Source organism: Gymnodraco acuticeps, unplaced genomic scaffold (assembly GCF_902827175.1).
Source record: "Gymnodraco acuticeps unplaced genomic scaffold, fGymAcu1.1, whole genome shotgun sequence".
In the NCBI taxonomy this organism is placed as follows: Eukaryota; Metazoa; Chordata; class Actinopteri; order Perciformes; family Bathydraconidae; genus Gymnodraco; species Gymnodraco acuticeps.
In genome coordinates this window covers 369,207-390,580 of record NW_022990172.1, presented here as the reverse complement: position 1 = coordinate 390,580, position 21,374 = coordinate 369,207, and the positions used below count along the sequence as shown (strand labels likewise).

The 21,374-nt window shown below is 42.9% G+C and overlaps 1 protein-coding gene across 2 annotated transcripts in view; it reads right to left on the bottom strand.

The window, feature by feature from the left end:
* The window catches only part of dennd5b (DENN/MADD domain containing 5B), a 54,874-nt gene that overhangs the window by 32,698 nt on the left and 802 nt on the right, over positions 1-21,374 (bottom strand). For both annotated transcript variants that reach the window (XM_034217630.1, XM_034217631.1), the window contains exon 2: positions 2,907-2,966. In XM_034217630.1, coding sequence (XP_034073521.1) covers positions 2,907-2,966 — 60 coding nt within the window. The remainder of the gene's footprint in view (positions 1-2,906; positions 2,967-21,374) is intronic.

Genomic DNA, 21,374 nt, shown 5'->3' with positions numbered 1-21,374 from the left:
ACATTTACCATGGATTATTCCACTTCATTGTTCTTTCTATAAAATGTTTGAAAAAAACAAAACATGCAAGTTATTTCCCCACGGCCACGTTTAAGAACAAATGCATGGGAGACAAATAAGAATAAATCCTGCTTAGGCCTGAAGTATTTTCACTAAACTTCTCTGTGTGTACCCTTGAGGCCTTCATGTGTGGGGAAGGAGGAGAGAGAGGGTGAAAGGGTGAGAAGCAATGCCAGATGAATAGTGAAAAGGGTGGTTGACATTTAAGAAAGCTCCGAGAACAAAACAAAACAAATCATGCTTCAGAGTCTCGGGTGGACTGTCTGCCACGAACAGATTCCCTCATCCTATATACTCATCCTGCAGTACGTGAAGAATGAGATGACATTTACAACACCTGATAGGATATGAATTTTTCCATGCATGTACAAAAAACAAATCAGTATTTGACTAGTTTGCCGTTTGTCCCAGGAGGTCTTAGTATTACTTAAGGTCCCTGGAGGTCTTAACCACGACAAACAGAAGGTGATAGGAAACATATTGAGAGGCTTTCTTTGTTTAAAGCCCTCCATTCTCTACTTTGAGTGAATCTCCAAACTCCAGAATGCAAACAAGTGCATATACAAATAATAACATGAAGGCAGACAAACTGGACGACTACTTTCCTCAGGGTTTAAATGAGGAGAGGGAAGAAGACAGGAGGGACTGATTTGGATAACAAGCTCAGAAAAAGTTGACCCAAATAATGTGCAATGAAGACAGGAAATGAGAAAGAGGATGGGTGTAGTCCAGGTGGAGTGATACACCACGATCTACATTCCATAGAGCTGATGTCAGCCTTACTCAAATATCAACTGCAGTGATTTCTCTTAAGGAAAATAAACAGGATATTTATTCAAAGCCTTGATAGCAGTTTCACTTTATCCACTTCTAAAAGTTTAAGACTAGAAAATATAAATAAAGTCAGGTTTAAAAGGTTGTATGTTAGGCACCATCATCTTTAGTAGAGCAAATAGTTAAATTAACACAAGCATTTCTGCATTTGATTTTTAAACTATGTGAAAACACTTGATCAAGTATATGTTCTCCTTGACTCCATGTCAAAAGCTGCTTGTTGTTTATTGTCGTTTCTTTTTATAGAGAGGCCAATCTTATATTGCTATATGGTTCCGGTACCGACATAATTCAATCCCCAGGCATTTGTTATTGGCCACATACCAACCACTATAAATATGTAATGGTGCACAATGTCCTGCTATTTGTTTTGGGTCGGCTACAAGAAACTAGTTAGCTACGTTAGCGTCTTTAGTATGGATGTCAAGTGGCTGCTCCAGTCCTAAAACCTCATTGGTCGGGGATAATCTGACTCTACGGGCCTTAACCAATCGCTGAATTGTTTTAAAGTAATTTTTTAAAGCAATAATGCCACACCTTTAACAGTTTTAGAGCAAGCCTGTCGTTCCATCCCAGTTGTTCAGCTCTTACCGGACAGTGAGACTCCCTCGCAGTGCTCTCAGTAGGTATTCATAATTTAACCATGTCCGTATATTTATTTATTTATGCTGATTTTCCTCTAGTCTGGGTTATTCATACCCTGCACAGTAACCATAGCAACCTCTCACCCCTTCTACTCTCCAACGTCGGACACAAAGCAAACCTGCGGTCTTCACTTTTATAACCTGCTGAAAAACACATCTGGTTTACCTTCAGGCCTAACAACAAACACTGTTTTTGAAAAAGGGGGATTTAAGTCCTTTTATTTTTAATATTTACCTTACAGTAAGAAGGCATTATGTATTAGTCACTTTGAAAGTCTTCATTTACTTTTGAACTCACATTTAGAAATTGACTTATTACTAGTAACAGTAATTGGTGGTGGCAGTAGCTCAGTAACCAGAGAGGATACATTCAAGTTGATATAGATTGATATGTATATTTTTAAAAATGCGATTAAACACCAACATCCTAATCACTAGCTGAGGTCAAGAAGTGTGAATGAGTTGCATATTACTAAACAGCATTAGTAACCAATGCCTTAGAAGTTGGGGCTGCTTAATGAGAATGGACACGGACAAGAATGGACTTATGGCGCGTTTCCACTGCAGCGGGGTAGCCCCGTTTAAGCGTCCTCGCTCTGGCCTCGGGCTGCCTCGCTGGCCGGCCGAGGCCGTGGCGCATTTCCATTACAGTTTAGGACCTGGGCTAGCAACGCAGTGTAGGCGGGGCGATCGGCTTCACATTTCGAGTTGTTCCGTCGAGCTCCCGCTGGATTTGATCATCCCCAATGAGATGTAGGAACGTCGTCACCTCCTCGGTCGACCACGGTGTGCTTTTCTTAGAAGTAGCCATTTTTGCAGCTCCTCCGTTTACAAAATGCTGTGTATAAAAATGCTGCAAGCTTGCTTCTAGATATATATGCGACGCTAGGGATGAACTTGCGTGCAATCTTGTGACGATTCTCTCTGACCAATCAGCAGTCGAGAGTGTTGACGTCACTAGTTCAGCCCTGGCCCTGGTCTGAGGGAACCACGATTTTATGAGGCCGGAAAAAGAGGGAAAAAGTACCCGCTAGCCGGTACTAGGCTATATGGAAAGGCCACCAAAAACCGGCCTGGCCGCTTGAGGCCGCTTGAGGACGGTTAAGGACGCTTAAACGGGGCTACCCGCTGCAGTGGAAACGCGCCATTAGTGTCATCTGAGAGAAAAAGAGGTTTTGAAATGTGAAGAACCTGATAAACAGAGTCTGTGTCTGAAGAGATTTTAATCTATACTGGGACAAGGCTGATGTCATATAGGTCACATGTCTTAGGAGGGAGCAGCTGAGTGAGCGACAGCAGCACACAGGCATGCAGACAGTGTGAGGTGTAATGCTCTGTTATGGAGATGTGGAACAGTTGACGAGTTACCTGTGGCTGCAGCGTCTGGATCCCTGCCCTGGCGGTCTGCTTCGAGCCATTGGTACAAAGCTATGGGCGAGCCACGTGCAGAAAAACATGGAGCAAAAAACAAAAACAAAGAGCGCAATGTCAAAACAAATGCACACAGAAAAGCAGATTCATAAATGCATGACAATGAGTAGAGCATGAACATGACACATTCATGATAACACAACAGAGCATGGGATGGCATTTAAGACACAACACACATGGACTCAAGAGGAAGTATTAGCAATCTAAAAGGCAAACGCATATGTCACAAAATGCTGACACAAGAGTATGTTATATACAAATTATAGGTTATCATCAGTTTTCTTCTTTTTTCTATAACTATTCAATTTTTAAGGACATAAAACATTTCAGAGGTGCAATGAAAAGGTAAAGGAGCTATGGGGAAAGTTTGAACTTGTCGTTAGTGGAAGGACAGTTTTATATATGCATGAGATGTAACTGTATGGATGAGAGGAGGATGGGGTTAGCGTTAGGGTTGGGCATATGTACTTGCTCGTGTACTTGGAATAAATGATCTAACCCATTATAAACCAATGCTATGCAGTCAAATATTGTTCATTTACAAAGATTTTAAATGATATAGATTTCCAAAAGTACAACATATGGGGGAAATGCATTGAAAATGATACAGGCCAAAAATATTTACATTTCATTGAATTTTAAGCCACAAAAAAGAAACATTAGAATATATTTAATATTTAAAGAGGCCCTTTTTTCCCAGGAAAAGTGCAAAATACAGCCCCTTTAACAATGAATCCAACATTTCCAATAATGCAGCTACACAGTATATTTGTGTCATAATGCGGAGATAACCCTGATTACATCATTGTGACATTCCCAGGATTATTGTTCTCATACTTGACAAAGCTCCTCCAGAGTCCAAACTAATTATTAAACCGTTCTGAGGCGGTCATTATTAATGCCTGAAGCAACCTTACAACCATATTAAGTCAAAACAGGCTTACGTTGTCTACTGTAGATGTCTCGATTTACCAGAATACAGATGAACTAATCTATCTGTTGATGGAGTTTGTATGTGAGCATGCAGACAGCAGGATAATCCCTGTGAGAGAATCTCTGCTCTTGTAATGGCCGCAGATTAGAGGCCTCAATCAGCTCTCTTCGCACAGAGTTGCCTAGGAAACGCGCTGGCCTTTACACTTTTTGTTAGTCAGCTTTATCCAAAGTGTTTATACGACAGCTTTGAAAAAAGGACATTTCAAGGTCATTGTATTGACAACACATTTTTTATGCGGCTGGTGAATTCCTAAAATAGACTTGCACACTATGGCCGTGTGTGTTTTGTTTTCTTTAACACACAAAGACAGCACTCCATACTGCTTATCTTTATGACACACACGCCTGCCTTTCAGTATTGTGTAAGTGCAGGACATTTATTTAGTCTGCTATCTCTGCACTTCTCTACCTACCAGCTCACTTACAGTCTGTACACATGTTCATGTACTACTGGTTGTTTTTACACACAGACACACTCATGGATCGCACACAAGAACAATAAAGCAGTTCTGAGTGATATAGATCAGATTTGGCATTCGATCAATAAGTAGCTTCTTATGTATTGGTGTGCATATTCTGCTGCTCAAAACACACCGGGATTAATGTGATTATTGACACTGCTAGAAGCACACCATCGATCAAACGGCATCTGATATTGCTGATATTATTCCAGTTTAGTCCTGGTAGTACTGTGTGTACATGGGAGTACATGTAGTTCAATATTAAAGTAAAATAACTTGAATGTATCTACTAACAAGTATTGTGTGTGTATCAAAGCCTGATATAGATTCATTCTTTGTGCCAAGGAGCTCTAAAAAAAATCAACAACACATTCATGTAAGCCACATCAGGCACTGGGTGACCTGTTCCTTATTTACCATGAACACACACACTCTTATTTTTGATTCAATCCCACATACAACGCCCTGCTGCCACAAATACTCACTAGAGCTCCAAATAGGGATGCATCCATCACAGAAAACATGTTTAAACAAATAAACAATTTCCTCCTGTTTGTGTGGAAAAACTATGTTGGCCTGCTGTATAAAAGGAAATTACTCGGCCATATGATCATGGCAGGTTAATCTGTTCCCCTCTAAACAAGTGCATTCAAATCAGTCGAGACAGCATGAAGACTTGGAAGACCGCCAATTGCAACATGTGCCTCCTAACACCCGTAAGGCTTTATTTGGCTTGGCCACCATTCCCACTCTACAAATGAACCTGTAGCTGAGACAAGTCATCTACAAATGGCATTATACTACAGGGTGTATGGACACACCACGTTGTGCCTTATTGAATGGACTACGTAACGGCACAGAGGTTATGATGAAAAGACAAAAAAAGCACAAAAGTGTTTTCAGGATCTTCTTCAGCCTCTTACTATACAGCAAACAATCACATCAGTGACTTAGTGTTGATCCCCAACAACACAGTCTCACGGGGCTCTGTATTGATGTAGAAGATTGACTTTTTCAGCAAGACTATTATTAATTATAATACCTTCATTACCCTCAGTTCCCACTATGATTTATCTCCCTCAGTTCCCCGATCAATTCAACCTGAGGTCTTTTTCATCAGGATGCGTGTTTGTATTGTTTATGTGGTTTCAATCCTACCTGCACAAATTCAAACTTTGTACCTCCTACAAAATATTCATGACAATCTGAATGAATTCACACAGCACATAAGTTAGCTACACCAGACAGGCTTTATATCAATAACATGAGACATGCAGCTATTAATAATTAAACCCATTGCCATGAGCATTCAGGACCACTTTTTGGCTCGAGACACATCACTATACGACTACCATGTACTGGGGAGTCACACCTCGCTATACAACCAACCAACCAACCAAACACACACACACTTTAGACAGAAACAGCTTGTTTTGTCTCCAAATTGGTAGAATCCTTTTTACTACCTTTCTATGATCAAAGCTCCCAGCGTCCCACTCCCTTCACTCCTTCCGTCTGCCCTCATCAAGGTGTCTGGTTGCCATGGGTTACACAAGGATGGAGAAAGCAGCTGCCAATCAACTTCAACATTAAGAGTGAAGGAGAGTGTGTTGAGAGTATAGGGGCCGATCGAGCCCCTGTGGACGGCCCTCAATGCTGCCTCCCAAATTGAATTGCAAAGCAGCTGCTGAGCAACAGTTCAGATCAATGAAGCGAACATTTTGTGTCTTCACCGGCCCCTCTCTCTCTCTCGGCTATTGTCCATAACAGTCTCCTAAAACCATTACAAACCTCTTCTGACACTGATTACAACGTTTATGAATACATTTGTCCAAAGTGCTTCACACAGTCATTATAAAAAATGGACTCAATGAACGGGTCACGGTGAGTTTCAAATACGGAGGACATAGTCCACGACGTTACTGAAATCAAAGGATCTATTTCTTGGATCGTTTGAATATGGAACCAGAAGAAAGGACAGATACACTTTGGTGCCGTGTTGCCAACAGTTTGAAACCGTTTTGGGAATTGCTGTAATATTAGATTTTTTAAATATTTATTTTCATTTATCGAATGTGAGATAATACCGTTTCCCCTTGAAATAGTTGTAATAATATTTAATGTTTTTGAGGTTTAGACTGTTTGTTTGACAAACCTTTTAAGAATTGCTCATCACAGCTGATCCACAGAATGTTTGAAACAGAAAATAATGATGATCCGATTAATGGAAAAGTAAAACAAAGGTAAAAAAATGTAAGCGTTTGGGTTTGCCTTTTGTGTGAGGCTGCTGCAGTTGATGCCTTTCATGCTAAACATTACCTGATTGCGGAGGAGAGAGATAATTTCAACCCCCCATCCTCTGTATTTCTGCTGACAATCAGACAACCAAAATAATGAGGTCATTTTTACCAATAGACACCAAGCCAACCAGCTCTGCAGGAGGAGTTGGTATTATATGCCACAAACTGCATCATTAGAGCCACAAATCACTTAATGCTCCTCTAATAACAAGCAATAGGTCCCAGGAGGATACACATGCACTGCTATGTAAATGTACACACACACGTACACACAATGAGAAGTGTGAGGCAGCATCTCATTAGACAGAACATGTAAAAAAAGAAACGTGTGTCTGACTGAAGATTGGCTTTGTTGCGTGGCTTTAAGGCCCTTCAGTTTCACTTGACTGCGTATGTGTGTGTGTGAGTCCTTTAGAGGCAGACAGAGCTGTCAGACAGAAAAGCAAACTGTGGGATTGCCTCTGGACGGCGAGTCGGCTGTCAGTGTTTCACCTGCAGCACACAGACGGTGTGTATTCACAGCTTTGACAGCAGGTCTGTGGTCGCCATTATTCACGGTCCCCAGGGCTTTAATGTCTTGTGCTTATACTTCAAAAGCCAGTGCACATCCTCGATGTCTGCTGAATATATTAAAACCACCCCTCTCAATGTGTGTACTCGTGTGTGAAAGCAACAATGCATTCTGGGCACAAAAACACCATAAAACTGGTGGACTTGCAGGAAAGGGCGAAAAAAAGGCTAGAGGGATTCCTGGCTTATAATTTGTTTGCATGGATCAAGAAAGGCAAAAAACACTAAAACATACATTAATGCAATCTCATAGAATATAATATATATTCTTTCTCTTTGTGGCATTTCTTTGCCTCTTTCTAGTTGTTTGGCATATTTTTGTGTCCATTTATTTTCATTATTTTATTTTAAATGCATTTCTTTATTGCTGTGTTAGGTCTCTTGGCTGTTTGGTTTCTCGTTGGTTGCTTAACGTATCTTGCATCTTTCCATGATTTCCAGTAGGTCGCTCAGTAATCCATTTAATGATTAATGCTAGATGACCAATGGAACCAATTGGAACATTATTACATGAATGCAGTTGTATACTCCGAAAACCAGTGGAGTAACAGGAATCGGATTTGTAAGACAAAAAGCCCACAAAATAAATGTATTGAAATTGCCAAATCATTGCTACAAATCAGCAGGAGCCACACACACACACACACACACACACACACACACACACACACACACACACCACACACACACACACACACACACACACACACACACACACACACACACACACACACACACACACACACACACACACACACACACACACACACACACACACACACACACACACACACACACACACACACACACACACACACACACACACACACACACACACACACACACACACACACACACACACACACACACACACACACACACACACACACACACACACACACACACACACACACACACTTCTCATTCTGTTAATGGAACCAGCGCCTTCTTCGCCAAGCTTGGCTGCCAATGCCTGGCACTGTCTGGATGATAGCAGAACCCATCTGTCTCCTTGGCAACAGGACAACCAAAAATCAGGGGGGGTGTTGTTGTTGTTGGGCATAAGGTGGTGGGGAGGGGGACGGTTAACACCTCTCTTAATCATTTTTGAAATATCTTCACATGATCAGGGGTAGCAGGGAGTCTGGATAAGGGCAGAGGACAAGTGTAAGTGTGTGTGTGTGTGTGTGTGTGTGTGTGTGTGTGTGTGTGTGTGTGTGTGTCACAATGGTCCAGTGTCCAAGTGCCAGGACTAAGCTGGTCCCATTGGTCCCATTCAGGACGCTACCGTGGTGATATCATCCCCCTGTCATGCTGTCAAACACTGCTTTGTTCTTTTCTTCTTCGCTTTAAGGATGCGAGGCTGTAGGAAAGGAGAGGGGAAGAAAAGACGAGGAGGCTGGGGAAAGAGGTGTTGAGGGTGGCGGATTTATTTTCATTCAGGCTCATGCTCTAGTCGTTCCCCCGGGTCCTTCCATCATGGGAGGCTTTTGTGTCCCCTCTTCATGACTCACTGTCACCTGACTGTGTGAGTAGATTAGCCGCTGCTGTTGATCTACTTCATGTTCTTTGAGAACTGACTGATGAAAGGACCTGAGATAAACCTCACTACACGGAACCAAATCAGAGACACTGAAGGAGGAGGTCTGTACATATGTAGTGAGAAAGGATGAAAACACATTGTTGCACTGAGGGATTCTGAGGGGAAAACGCCCCCTCAGAATCCATTTATCCACGTTTCCATACTGAAACATAAAAACCATCAGCATTCAATACTCCTTTAACCTGTTGCACCCTGATTTTTCCCATAAATGTCCCCTTAAATATAAAAATGTTTAGATAAAAACTTCAGCAATTCATTTTAATATATCCTGATTAAGTAAATTGTTCAAACCCAAGATACCATATTGTATTTGTTTGAACAATTCTGTTAAATTGATCACATTTCCTCCGTCTGGCGTTGATGAAGCGATACATTATGTGGGTTTGTATTGTCACTATTAAAAACTAAACCTAGCCTATAGGTAAACTATATCAATGTGCAAAAACTGCAAGAAAGCCAAAAAGAAATGTATGAGCAATAAAAACACAAAATAAAATCTTAGCTATATATTTTAAAGCAGTGTGAGCATGCTATAAACACAATAACTTTGGTTTACACCATTGTGTATTGGCATTTGTGCCAACTAGATTTAGTTCATTACTAATTACTTTACGTCTTATTGTTTAATTTGGAATATTTTTACGTTTTACGTATTTTACTTGTAGCTTAAACGGCTAAATCGCTTTTGAGAGATTTGAAATCTCAGATCTGCTCAGGCGAAACCTGCTTCACAGGTCTCAGCACTCAAGCCTGCATTAATATAGGCACGGCCAGTCTATTGATAGCGTGAAGTACAACCGCGTGACTCAGTCATTTTTTACCTTAAAAAGCATTTAAATACCGCATTTAAAATCTGATGAACTCAGTGTGCATCTGGACCCGGTGACGACATTACCCTATTGACGCAGCAACCACTGTAAGTTATATTCTTGTTTAATTAGACTTCTCTGTTTCATTTATTCGACTCTGTATAATTGTTATTGTAGCTTAAACGGCTAAATCGCTTTTGAGAGATTTTAAATCTCAGATCTGCTCAGGCGAAACCTGCTTTACAGGTCTCAGCACTCAAGCCTGCATTAATATAGGCAGGGCCAGTCTATTGTCGCCCATCAGCTGTAGATAGTTAACTAATTAGAGGGGCGTGGCCCTACAGCTGTGAGAACTGAGCAATCAGGCGTCCATTTTGGGTAGCTCTTTCCTGGAGCGTCAGCTTCAGCGTCAGACAGCCGAAGACTGACAAAGACATTGGAGTCCTACGGGAGTAAGACTGACAAAGACATTGGAGTCCTACGGGAGTCACGAGGGAGGCAAAGAGGAGGCAAATCCTACTCTGATTGAGCTGGTGTCTTATTTCTCTTTTCTTTAGTTTTCTAGCCCCTCATGCTATAATCATGTGTATTTTCTCCATTCCTGTTCATGTGTCTTCTCGCAATTATCACTGGCCCCGTGTATCTCCTAATCGATATAACCGGCCTGCTCTCGTCTATCCCACGTGCTCCACTGAGATCCAACATCTAGTTTCTGGTGGCCTGTGGAATTGCCAGTCAGCTGTTCCTAAGGCTGACTTCATCTCTGGCTACGCCTCCCTGCAGTCTCTGGATTTACTTGCTCTCACTGAGACCTGGATTACTCCATCCAACACATCCACCCCAGCAGCTCTCTCCACTGCATATTCCTTCTCCCATACACCCAGACCCACTGGCAGAGGAGGTGGCACTGGTCTCCTGCTCTCTCCCAAATGGAGCTTTTCCCTCTTCAAGCTACCTAACTTCACTCCTTCCACCTTTGAATTCCATGCCGTCACAGTAACCCATCCTATACAGTTAACCATTGTTGTTCTCTACCGTCCACCAGGCGCCTTGGGGGACTTCTTGGAGGAATTAGATCATCTCCTCTCACACATCCCTGAAACTGGCCCTCCCGCTGTACTTCTCGGAGACTTCAACCTCCAGACGGGGAAGATAGACGAACTAACATCTCTGTTAACCGCCTTTGCTTTCTCACTGTCTCCGTCCCCCCCACCGACTCATAAGCTGGCAATGTCCTTGATCTCATATTCTCAAGGAACTGCGCTACTTCTAACCTCTCTGTAAACCCGCTCCACACATCCGATCACTTCTTCATTTCATTCTCTCTACCCCTTTCGAAACATAACAAACTAATCTCTTCTCATCCTGCACTTGTCCGCCGTAACCTTCGCTCCCTCTCCCCCTCTACCTTTGCCTCGTCGGTGCTCTCAGCCCTCCCTTCCTCGGACTCGTTCCAACTCCTGCCACCAAACTCTGCTGCAGAAACTCTCCTCTCTACTCTCTCATCCTCTCTGGACTCTCTCTGTCCTCTCACATCTCGGCAGGCTCGTCAGTCCTCTCCTGCTCCCTGGCTAAATGATGCACTGCGTGCTAATAGAACCGTCCTTAGGGCAGCAGAGCGGAAACGTGGAAATCCAAACACCGTGACAACCTCCTAACCTATCAGGCTCTCCTCTCCTCTTTCTCTGCTTCGATCTCTCAGGCAAAAAGCACTTTCTTTCAAGATAAGATCCAATCTTCCTATTCCAACCCTAAAAAACTATTTTCCATCTTCTCCACCCTCTTGGACCCTCCAAAAGCCCCTCCCCCCTCCTCACTTCTGTCAAGCGACTTTGTTACCCACTTTGAAAAAAAGGTTGATGATATTCGCTCTTCTTTTTCTGACTCACCTTTACTCACCGCTGGGTCACCAGACCTTCCTTCCACCAACACACTAACCTCCTTTTCCCCTCTCTCTCCAAGTGAGGTTCTTACCCTCATTACTTCTGCCCGCCCTACCACCTGTCCTCTGGACCCTATCCCTTCAAACCTCCTTCAGACTATCGCTCCTGATATTCTACCGTTTCTCACCCATTTCATCAACACTTCTCTAACTTCTGGTCACTTTCCAAACAGTCTCAAGGAGGCAAGAGTAAACCCTCTGCTAAAGAAACCCACTCTCAACCCGTCTGATGTTATAAACTACAGGCCTGTCTCTCTCCTCCCGTTCCTGTCTAAATCACTTGAACGCGCTGTCTTTAAACAACTCTCCTGTTATCTCAATCAGAACAACCTTCTGGATCCGCACCAGTCTGGTTTCAAGGCAGGTCACTCCACAGAAACTGCTCTCATTGCTGTCACGGAGGAACTTCACACTGCCAAAACTGCATCCCTCTCCTCTGTCATCATCCTGTTGGACCTGTCTGCTGCATTCGACACGGTGAATCATCAGATCCTCCTTCACACTCTCCAAAAACATGGAGTTTCAGGCTCTGCTCTTTCCCTCCTCACCTCATACCTGAAAGACCGTACCTACAGGGTGACTTGGAGAGGGTCTGAGTCCGACCCTTGTCAATTAACTACAGGGGTCCCTCAGGGCTCTGTTCTTGGTCCCCTCCTCTTCTCCCTGTACACAAACTCGCTCGGATCAGTCATTAGCCCGCATGGTTTTTCTTACCACTGCTACGCTGACGACACCCAATTAATTCTGTCCTTTCCCCGCTCAGAGACCCAGGTCGTTGCACGCATCTCTGCTTGTCTAGCTGACATCTCTCAGTGGATGTCTGCTCACCACCTCAAGCTCAACCTTGACAAGACTGAGCTGCTCTACCTCCCGGGAAAATATTGTCCCACTCTTGACCTAACAATCAACATCGGCACCTCAGTTGTTTCCCCGACTCAGACTGCAAGGAATCTGGGTGTGACCCTAGATAACAACCTGTCCTTCACTGCAAACATCGCTGCTACAACCCGTTGCTGCAGATACACGCTTTACAACATCAGGAGGATACGTCCCCAGCTGACACAGAAAGCGACTCAGGTTCTGGTCCAGGCTCTCGTCATCTCACGCCTAGACTACTGCAACTCCCTCCTGGCTGGTCTACCTGCATGTGCCATCCGACCTCTGCAGCTCATCCAGAATGCAGCGGCTCGTCTGGTCTTCAACCTTCCTAAATTTTCCCACACCACTCCGCTCCTCCGCTCCCTTCACTGGCTTCCGGTAACTGCTAGAATCCACTTCAAGACACTGGTACTTGCTTACCATGCTGCGAATGGATCTGGCCCTTCCTACATCCAGGACATGTTAAACCGTACACCCCAACGCGTGCACTACGCTCTGCATCAGACAAACGACTCGCTGCGAGGGGGACCCAAGTTCCCATCGGCAAAAACACGTGGGTTTGCTGTCCTGGCTCCAAGATGGTGGAATGAGCTCCCCATTGACATCAGGACGGCAGATAGCTTGCACATCTTCCGGCGCAAACTGAAAACTCATCTCTTTCGACTCCACTTCGAGCGTTAGAACTATTAACGAAGCACTTTTATACTAATAAAGGACTGGCTTACCTAAAGCCAGTTGAGTAGCACTTGAAATGTTTGGCTCTATGAAACCTGATGTACTTATATGATTCTGTTTTCTTCAAGGTTGTGTCTTCCTGGTCGAATGTACTTATTGTAAGTCGCTTTGGACAAAAGCGTCAGCTAAATGCAATGTAATGTAATGTAAACAATAATAATTGTCAACAGGTTTAGACCACAGAGGCTACTACAGAAAATATAGATACTCAGTTTAGATTTGTAAAATCATTTTTTGACTGTTCTTTGTTTTATCAAAAACATTGTCTGTCCTTGTCCGGTTAACGGTTGTCAGCACGGTGTTGTAGTAAGAGGATGTATCTCTCTCTGTCCTGTATGAATATAAAACTGTATATTAGTAAGCATTAGAAATAGCAGGATTTAGAAACACAGCTCCTTTACATATTAATAAATATTGTGAGGGATTAATTTTGTCTTTACTTAAGATATCTGACCTTTCGGCCTGTTGACGTTTACGACGAAGCCGAAGTCTGTTATCTGTCTTAAGGAATGGGAAGTTTCACCTATTACTGACATTATGAGTTTTATGACCGGTCAACTCTCGGTCACAAGAGCCATAAAGTCAAGTAAGTAATTCAGTACCTCCAGGTGGTCACTACACCTTCCCCCAATATGTGAGTTGACTCTGAGTGAAGCGAATTAAAGGTCTGCCAAGATGAGAAGGGATTCAGAATTGACATGGCAACCCACCGGTGCAGTCAGAACTTTCTGCTGCTGTGATTTGTGATATGAATTCTCCGGCCGATGCTGGTAATAAACGCCAGTGTTTGACATCAGAACTCCTGCTTGTCCCGTGTCTCTCTGAGTCCTGACTCTCCATTGCTACAGAAGTTTCCCTTACAAATATGAACTATGTAATACAGGCAGGAAGTAGCTGTCTGAGCTGCATTTCTGCTCACATGCACGCAGCTGTTCTCAGAGCAGCTGCAGGGCTATGACAAGGTGGTGATGGTGATGCGCCCGATGGGAGTGACTCACTCTTTGCTGAGTGAAAATATATATAAACTTTCATTATAAAGGCAGACAGGTGTGCGTGTCGGGCTCAGGTCTCACCTAGCTTAGTGAGTTTATGATGGTTTTAACCAAAAAGCTGTTCACACTCACTGATTCTAGGTTTATCTTTCTGTGAACAAAACTGAACTCTGCACAGCTGTTTCACATTTGAAGCACTGAAGCTCAAAGGGGATTTTGAATAGTTATAAACATGGTAGCTTAAGAAAACATCATAATGGGAAAGTACACGTGATCAAAACTGATAAGTAAATACACTTTAATATGGGTGCCTATTAATCAGAAATGTTTTTAAAAAAGGGCTAAAAGGGTTTTTATTTCTAAAATATATAGAGAGAAGAAACCTTTGAAATATGTTAAAGAAAAACTGCCTTTTAAAACACTATCAAATTGGTGATTATGACATAACTTTGTTGCTGTGTCATTTGAATACTGGCTCTTTCTCCACAATTTACAAATACTTCTGAAATGGTGAACTTTTCCTGAACTTTTCCTACTGGCAAAAGTTGCCTGTTGGTTGAAGAAAACCGAAAATGATCCAAAACTTTATGAGGCTTTATGAGAAAGACAGACGGGGGTGAAAAGATCATCTTGAATGACTGTGCGCTGTCTGAATACAGAAGACGAAGGGAGTGAGTGGGCAACACACCAAAAGATGTAACAATCTACGCTGCGGGATGACTAACAGAGACAGGAAGACGGATCGGGATGCTGATGAACGAGACGTGTGACAGCGAGGTGTGGGAGACGAACACGGAGAGAGGGATGAACCACTGGGAACACAAACAAGCCTGCCAACATAAGAGACGGCGTAAGAAAGAGAAAGTGAAAGAAAGAGGACAGCTGTGGAATGTGCCGAGCCAACGTTTTATTACACGGGACAGACACAAAGCTGCTCTTTTATAAACGGACATGACAACTCAGTCAAATCATCCCCCAAACACAACTGGAGGGAGCTCCGGGTGTCTGGAGCCATTTCTACCAAATGGCTGGAAGTACAACTTTGGAAAGATACAATATACTATTATTTTTCCTTAGTTTTTTACTGCAATTAAGTATAAGTCATTGTAATTAATATGAATAAATGAGCAAAAACGAGTATTTGAGCACAAAAAAGAGAGACATTCAGAGGGGTTAGTACTTAGTAGTAGCCATGATTGTTTTAATGACTTTCATATGTGGGACTGTTTAACCACAGGAAAACCTGCTAAAAATATGCCTTCTTTTCAATTGCCAGTAGATGAGTCTGGTTTGTCATCACAGACAAACCAGCAATGGAAGTCAGTCTACATTCTGCTGAATAAACAGGTATTATAATTAGTAACCAGCCAAGGTCATGATTTAGTTTATTGCAAAAATGTAATGACTTAAGAGTTACTTGTAAAGCTTACTACATATGCTTCACATGTGGTGTATTCCTCACTTTGAGCGACTGGCTCTACAGCATGATTACAGGCCCTGGTGCGGTGTAAAAATATGGGTGCCTCCATTCTCCAAACAAACCAAATCCTAACATTTAACCTTTTTTTTCATGCAGCGCAACAAGCATTACAGCGAAGGAAAAAGAAGATCCCCTTAAAAAGTGTCATTATTGTTATCATCATATAAACCAATGTCACACGATAAGGTGCTTGCAGAGACAGTAAAGGAGTACATGGAGGGGAGGGAGGTCTGACTGCTTTGATATCCTCCACGTGTGATCACAGGGTTTTTCCAGCTCGGCTCGGCAAGGTGCACATACGGATTAAAAAAAATAAATAAAGATATTCAGTTGGATGTATGAAAAAGGCTTTTCAACAGGGCTGGGCCATCTCCAAAAAAGGCCCACGGAGGACATCTTTGATCTTTAGGAAACATCAGTTTACAGAGCAGTTGGAGGAGTTGTTTATCAAGTTATATAACTTTTTTTTGCTAGTTTGCCAATTGGTGTAAAGACTATACTCTTGTTTCTTATTGTCAAACAAAGCCTTCTCTGTTAGTTCTGTCTTACTAAATACTTATCCAAGCAACAGAAACATTTGTTGATTGTCTTATTGACCACACATTTATCCAAAACCAATTCAATACTGATGCTGCATTACAAACACAACAGTTTCTGTATGTAGTGTAAAACATTTTTCAAAGACCATGTCCCAGGCTGCACTGTCAGACTGTCTACTAAACAACGAGAAAATATGAGACCATGATATTTTCACGTCTGTTTTTTTACACCCTGCATGACAACCATACTTGATTTACATTGGCACACATTAGCTGTGTGTGTGTGTGTGTGTGTGTGTGTGTGTGTGTGTGTGTGTGTGTGTGTGTGTGTGTGTGTGTGTGTGTGTGTGTGTGTTAGGAAAGAATGCAGAAACACAACGCTCAATGTTTTCAATCCTGGCCAGCTGACAGTCAGCATAAATCACTGCATACAATCAGAAGGAGAAAGGATGAGAGTGATTCAGTAGAGGGGGGTGAAGAGATGTTAGTGCTCTCTTTAGCTCATCAACCCCCCTTCAGCGAAATAATTTGTCTTGGGTAAATGCTCTCGTCTCCATGGCTACTCCTGTGCGTCCTGTAGAACACAGAGAGGGGCTAAAGGGCCGCTGTTAATGGAGGTTACGTCATCCCATTTGAACCCAGGCGCATGTTAATTGTATTTCATTCAAACAGGCCCCTCAGCTCATCTCACAGAGCTACCTCAGTGTGTGGAACATGACGGACAGGCAGCACACAATACTAGTGAGGTTCTACAATCCTATAAAAGCTACAAAACCAAGGGAAACGGTAAGGGAGGTTTTAAGGAGACACATTCTCTTGGAATGGCCTTAAGGATGAGCGGGACGGTTGCATAAGCTACTTCAGCCGTACGTCCCACATGCAGCCTTGAAGCAAACTCACTGATATAATGGGAATGGAGAGATGAAAAGAGAAGAGCAGCGAATGTCCTATCATTTTAATAACTCGCAGGAGGGAGGGGAAACTGAAGTTGACAGAGGGTTCTAGAGGGATTAGAGGCAAAAGTTTAAACCATGCTGATGTTTGTACCGTTTACTGTATAAACTGTGAGAAGCCGACCATTAGGTGCATAAACAAAGTAGCAGTAAATGTGTGGATTAATGGATTGATCATAAACAATATTGACCCGATAATCTCTGATCTTAAAGCTATTTATTTACTTATTTGCTGGTGAGGGAATATCCATGAACTGAAAACAGACCCACTTGCTATGAGGCACGTCATAATTAATCCATTCCTTCTTCGCATCAGGACACTATCCATCAGTCTGTCAGATTTCTCATTTCTGCTTGCCTGTCACGTTTTACCCTTGACTCCGCTGGGATAAACAATCCAAGGCACTGGTTCAGAAATAGCCGCAGAATCTGTCTAATCTGCCTCGACAAGCCCACCCGTGAATGGCCCAATTACATAACCTGATGTTGACTCCAGGGGAGGAGAGAGCGCTGCATATGGCCGGGAGTAAGTGTGACCAATCACACACACACAAAAGCAGAGTCAACTAATTGGTGATGTTGTTGGAGGAGATTTCGGCTGTTTGTTAAACTCGTTCTGAGGGATTTATATTGAGCATCTGTGCTGTGACATAATCACACAAACACACAAAGATAATACCGCTGGTAGATTTAATCCGTCACTTGTTGGGTTTTTAAGAGATAAAAAAAAAGGTACTCAGAAACAAAGTCTGATAGAGCATTCTCAGTTTCAGAGACACAGAGTGCAGGCTTTCCTGTGTTCATCATCACCACCATCTATCAGCAAAGTATTAATCCTCTACTTGACACCAACACTGCATTGGTAAAAACTCATTTACAAGTTTATGTCCTGCATTCAAAATCCTATTGAAGAAAGATGAATGAATTGGTCAAAATGCTATCCAGTTCTCACCTCCTGTTGCTGATGTATTACCCTGATATTATTAGATTGTCAAACTAGTGTGTTGGAAGCACCTTACTGTTGAGTTTATTGTGTGAGATGGGTCTCACACACATGCGTTTGAAAATCCATGGATGATTGGATTGGTAAAAACTAGGGCCGGGACTTTAACGCGTTAATTAAGATTAATTAATTACACAAAAATTAACGCGTTAAAAAAATTAACGCATTTTAATCGCACTTATTTTTGCACCGTGGAACGTTTCTCACTGGATGAGTTTCAGGCGTACCGATTATACTGGAGCACCAACTAACGTTCATGACTTCAGACAACAACAAACCACAGTGAACAACAGTGGGAAATGTTGTTTTAAAAAACGGACGGATGGAAGCGTCGATAAGAGCACGGTTGTGTGCAAATTATGCAAAAAGGAATTCGCATATCACCGCAGCACATCAAGCCTCAAGTATCACCTCAATGCAAAACATATAGCAGCTAGCGTGGAAGCTAGCGTGGACGTTAGCCTCTTTTATCGCGTTCACACCAAAAAGAGCCGGTACTAAAATTAGTTCATGAGAACCTTTTACCCCCACGAAAGTCCCTGCTAGAGAGCAGAGAGCTGCTAGAGAGCAGGGACTTTCGTACGGCTCTCTTGTGAGAAAAGAGCTATATTTCTGATTGGCTGGGCGGATTGCAAACCACGCCCCGTAAAACTCCCAACAAGTTTTGTGAAGCCGCCATTTTATTATCCTCGCATTAGCATTATTAGCATTAGCCCAGCGCAGAAACGCAGAGAGACTAACTTATGGCAACACAAAATAAAACATGGGAGCGGTGGAGATGAGGAGGTGTCGGCGTTTTGGCGATTTACTCGGAAGGCTTCAGTAGAAGCTGCTGGGACTCCCAGCAGCTTCTACTGAAGCCAGTCCCCAACTCCGGGGACTTCCGGCCGGGGACTTTGGGCGGCAGTATACGCCGTGAAGTGGTTTGCGGCCTGCCAGTAAACCCAAAGCAGAAGAAGAATAAGTGACGTCAGCGGCTTCATTTGCCTAATCCACCCCCAGGTTCAAAGAGTTCTCATGAACTAAGTTCTCATGAACCTTTGTGGGAAAAGTACTGCGGTGTGAATGCGCCTAATGGTATACTAAAATCCATGTGAAAAAAAATTGCTTCTCACTGTTCTTAGGTCAAATATACTTGTGTATATATGCGATTAAAAATGCGATTAATTTCGATTAATTAATTACAAAGCCTCTAATTAATTAGATTAATTTTTTTAATCGAGTCCCGGCCCTAGTAAAAACATGTAAACAGGATGAATGGCAAATAACCTTAAATGTCATTCTTGCAAATAACAAAGAAAATATGTCTTTGCCCACTTATTTTGAAGAGAGGATGAAAGAAGGAGACAGACCCCAGAATGAAGGAGATCATTAAATCCACTGTCTGGTTTAGAACAAATAAATAAAGTTTGCAAAGTAGCATTGAGGGACAGTACGACACGGAGTACACTGGCTTATCTGATAGCGGTCATGCTTTGTTTACATAGCCTTATCACTCAGGCCAGAGGACAGGATGAGTTGGAACTCAATCAATAAGAGATCAAAGTCCAAGTCCATATTATGTATACGTAGTTTGCGTAATCTGAAAGCGCACGTGTCGTGTTGACTTTATATAAAGCTTGTCAACAAGATATGTGCATGAAAGGACACAACTCAGCGTGTTTGTTTGTGACACTTTATGCTCCCCCAGCTATCTGTCAGACACTTTCTGTCGCTTATGATTAGCCTGAAAAGCAATTATATAATAAATAAATAAATGTTTTTCAGCCTCTGTATAATCCACTGTAGTTTGTGACCAGCATGTCTCTCAGTGAGGTGATGCAGCAGTGGCCGTAATCTGTCATAAGGGGCCTTAGTTACCGTGGTGCAGCCTATCGCAGTTATGTAAGGAGATTAACAGTCTGCCTGACATAGCACCGCGCTTCACACCGTTACAATGATGAGGTTTGTTGGAGCTGCTGTCACCTGTGTGTGTGTCACTGGGGACTAGGAGGTATTATATTTCACAATCGCATTAGGCATAGGCAATCAATGCACTTAATTCAGGCTCATTAATCACAGCTGTCTCGATTGATGATAGAATCTGGCCACTTGTTTCAGGTCACAGCCTGCCTCCATCTCCATTTTCTCTGCGGACCAAATTCTTGTGCGTGTCAGCATGGCCTGGGGACAAACTAACATATGTACATGCTCAGAGCACAGAGTGTACCATCACACAGTCACTGCATACACAAACACTATTGATCTCTCAGAGTAAACACAGCAACAGCAAGTGCAGCACGAGTCAGTCTTTGCACTTATTGGAAGATCAGCTGGGAAAGGGCTAGGGTAATAAAGGGAATAAGATAACAATATGGTTGGTATACTGCAGTTTTTGGAGATGTGAAATATCTACGGAACGTGTACAAATACCCAGGCCGTTTATTGAAAATATACAAATCTTTGACTGCAACGATGTAGGTATGAGAGGCACACAGAGGGATCACTGCGCACAGAGGCAGTCGCAATTTTTACAGGCTCCCACTACCTATTAGCATCTGGCATCTGTTAGCATCTAGCTCTCCTGCTTACAAACATTTAGCCATCCCTGCTTGTACAACATCTTGATGCAGTTTGGCATTGGTGCATGGGACAGTAATTGCCCTAAACCTTTCACACTCAAGAATGTCATCTAAACACCCTGAGGATGATGTTCTACTTCAAAGAGCAAATAAACAGATAACAGACCTTAAGGAGGATATCTGACGGCTTTCTGACAAGCTGAAAGAAAAAGAGTCTCTCGTGTCCGGTCTCATGGAGGTAGCATCGGTGCAGTCTAAACAGCTTGCCTCGTTCAGTGCAACTACCCATGACACAGTTCTGTGGGATCCTTCCACCTGTCCGCGGCCTTCCGACTGCTCGACACCTGGCCACCAGCAGTCGTGGTCTGAAGTGGTGCGCAAGAGCTTTTTGAATGGGGTAACTTCACCGCCTCGCTTGGGCCTTCGGAACCGCGTCGCGGCCTTGTCCGAAAATCCGGTCCATCCAGTTGATGCCCCCGCGGCACTGACCCGTCCAGATGATCCGGCCCGTCCAGCTGGTGCTCCGGCGGTGCTGGCCCGTCCAGCTGATGCTGAAAAGTCGTTTTTTTATCTCAGGTCCGA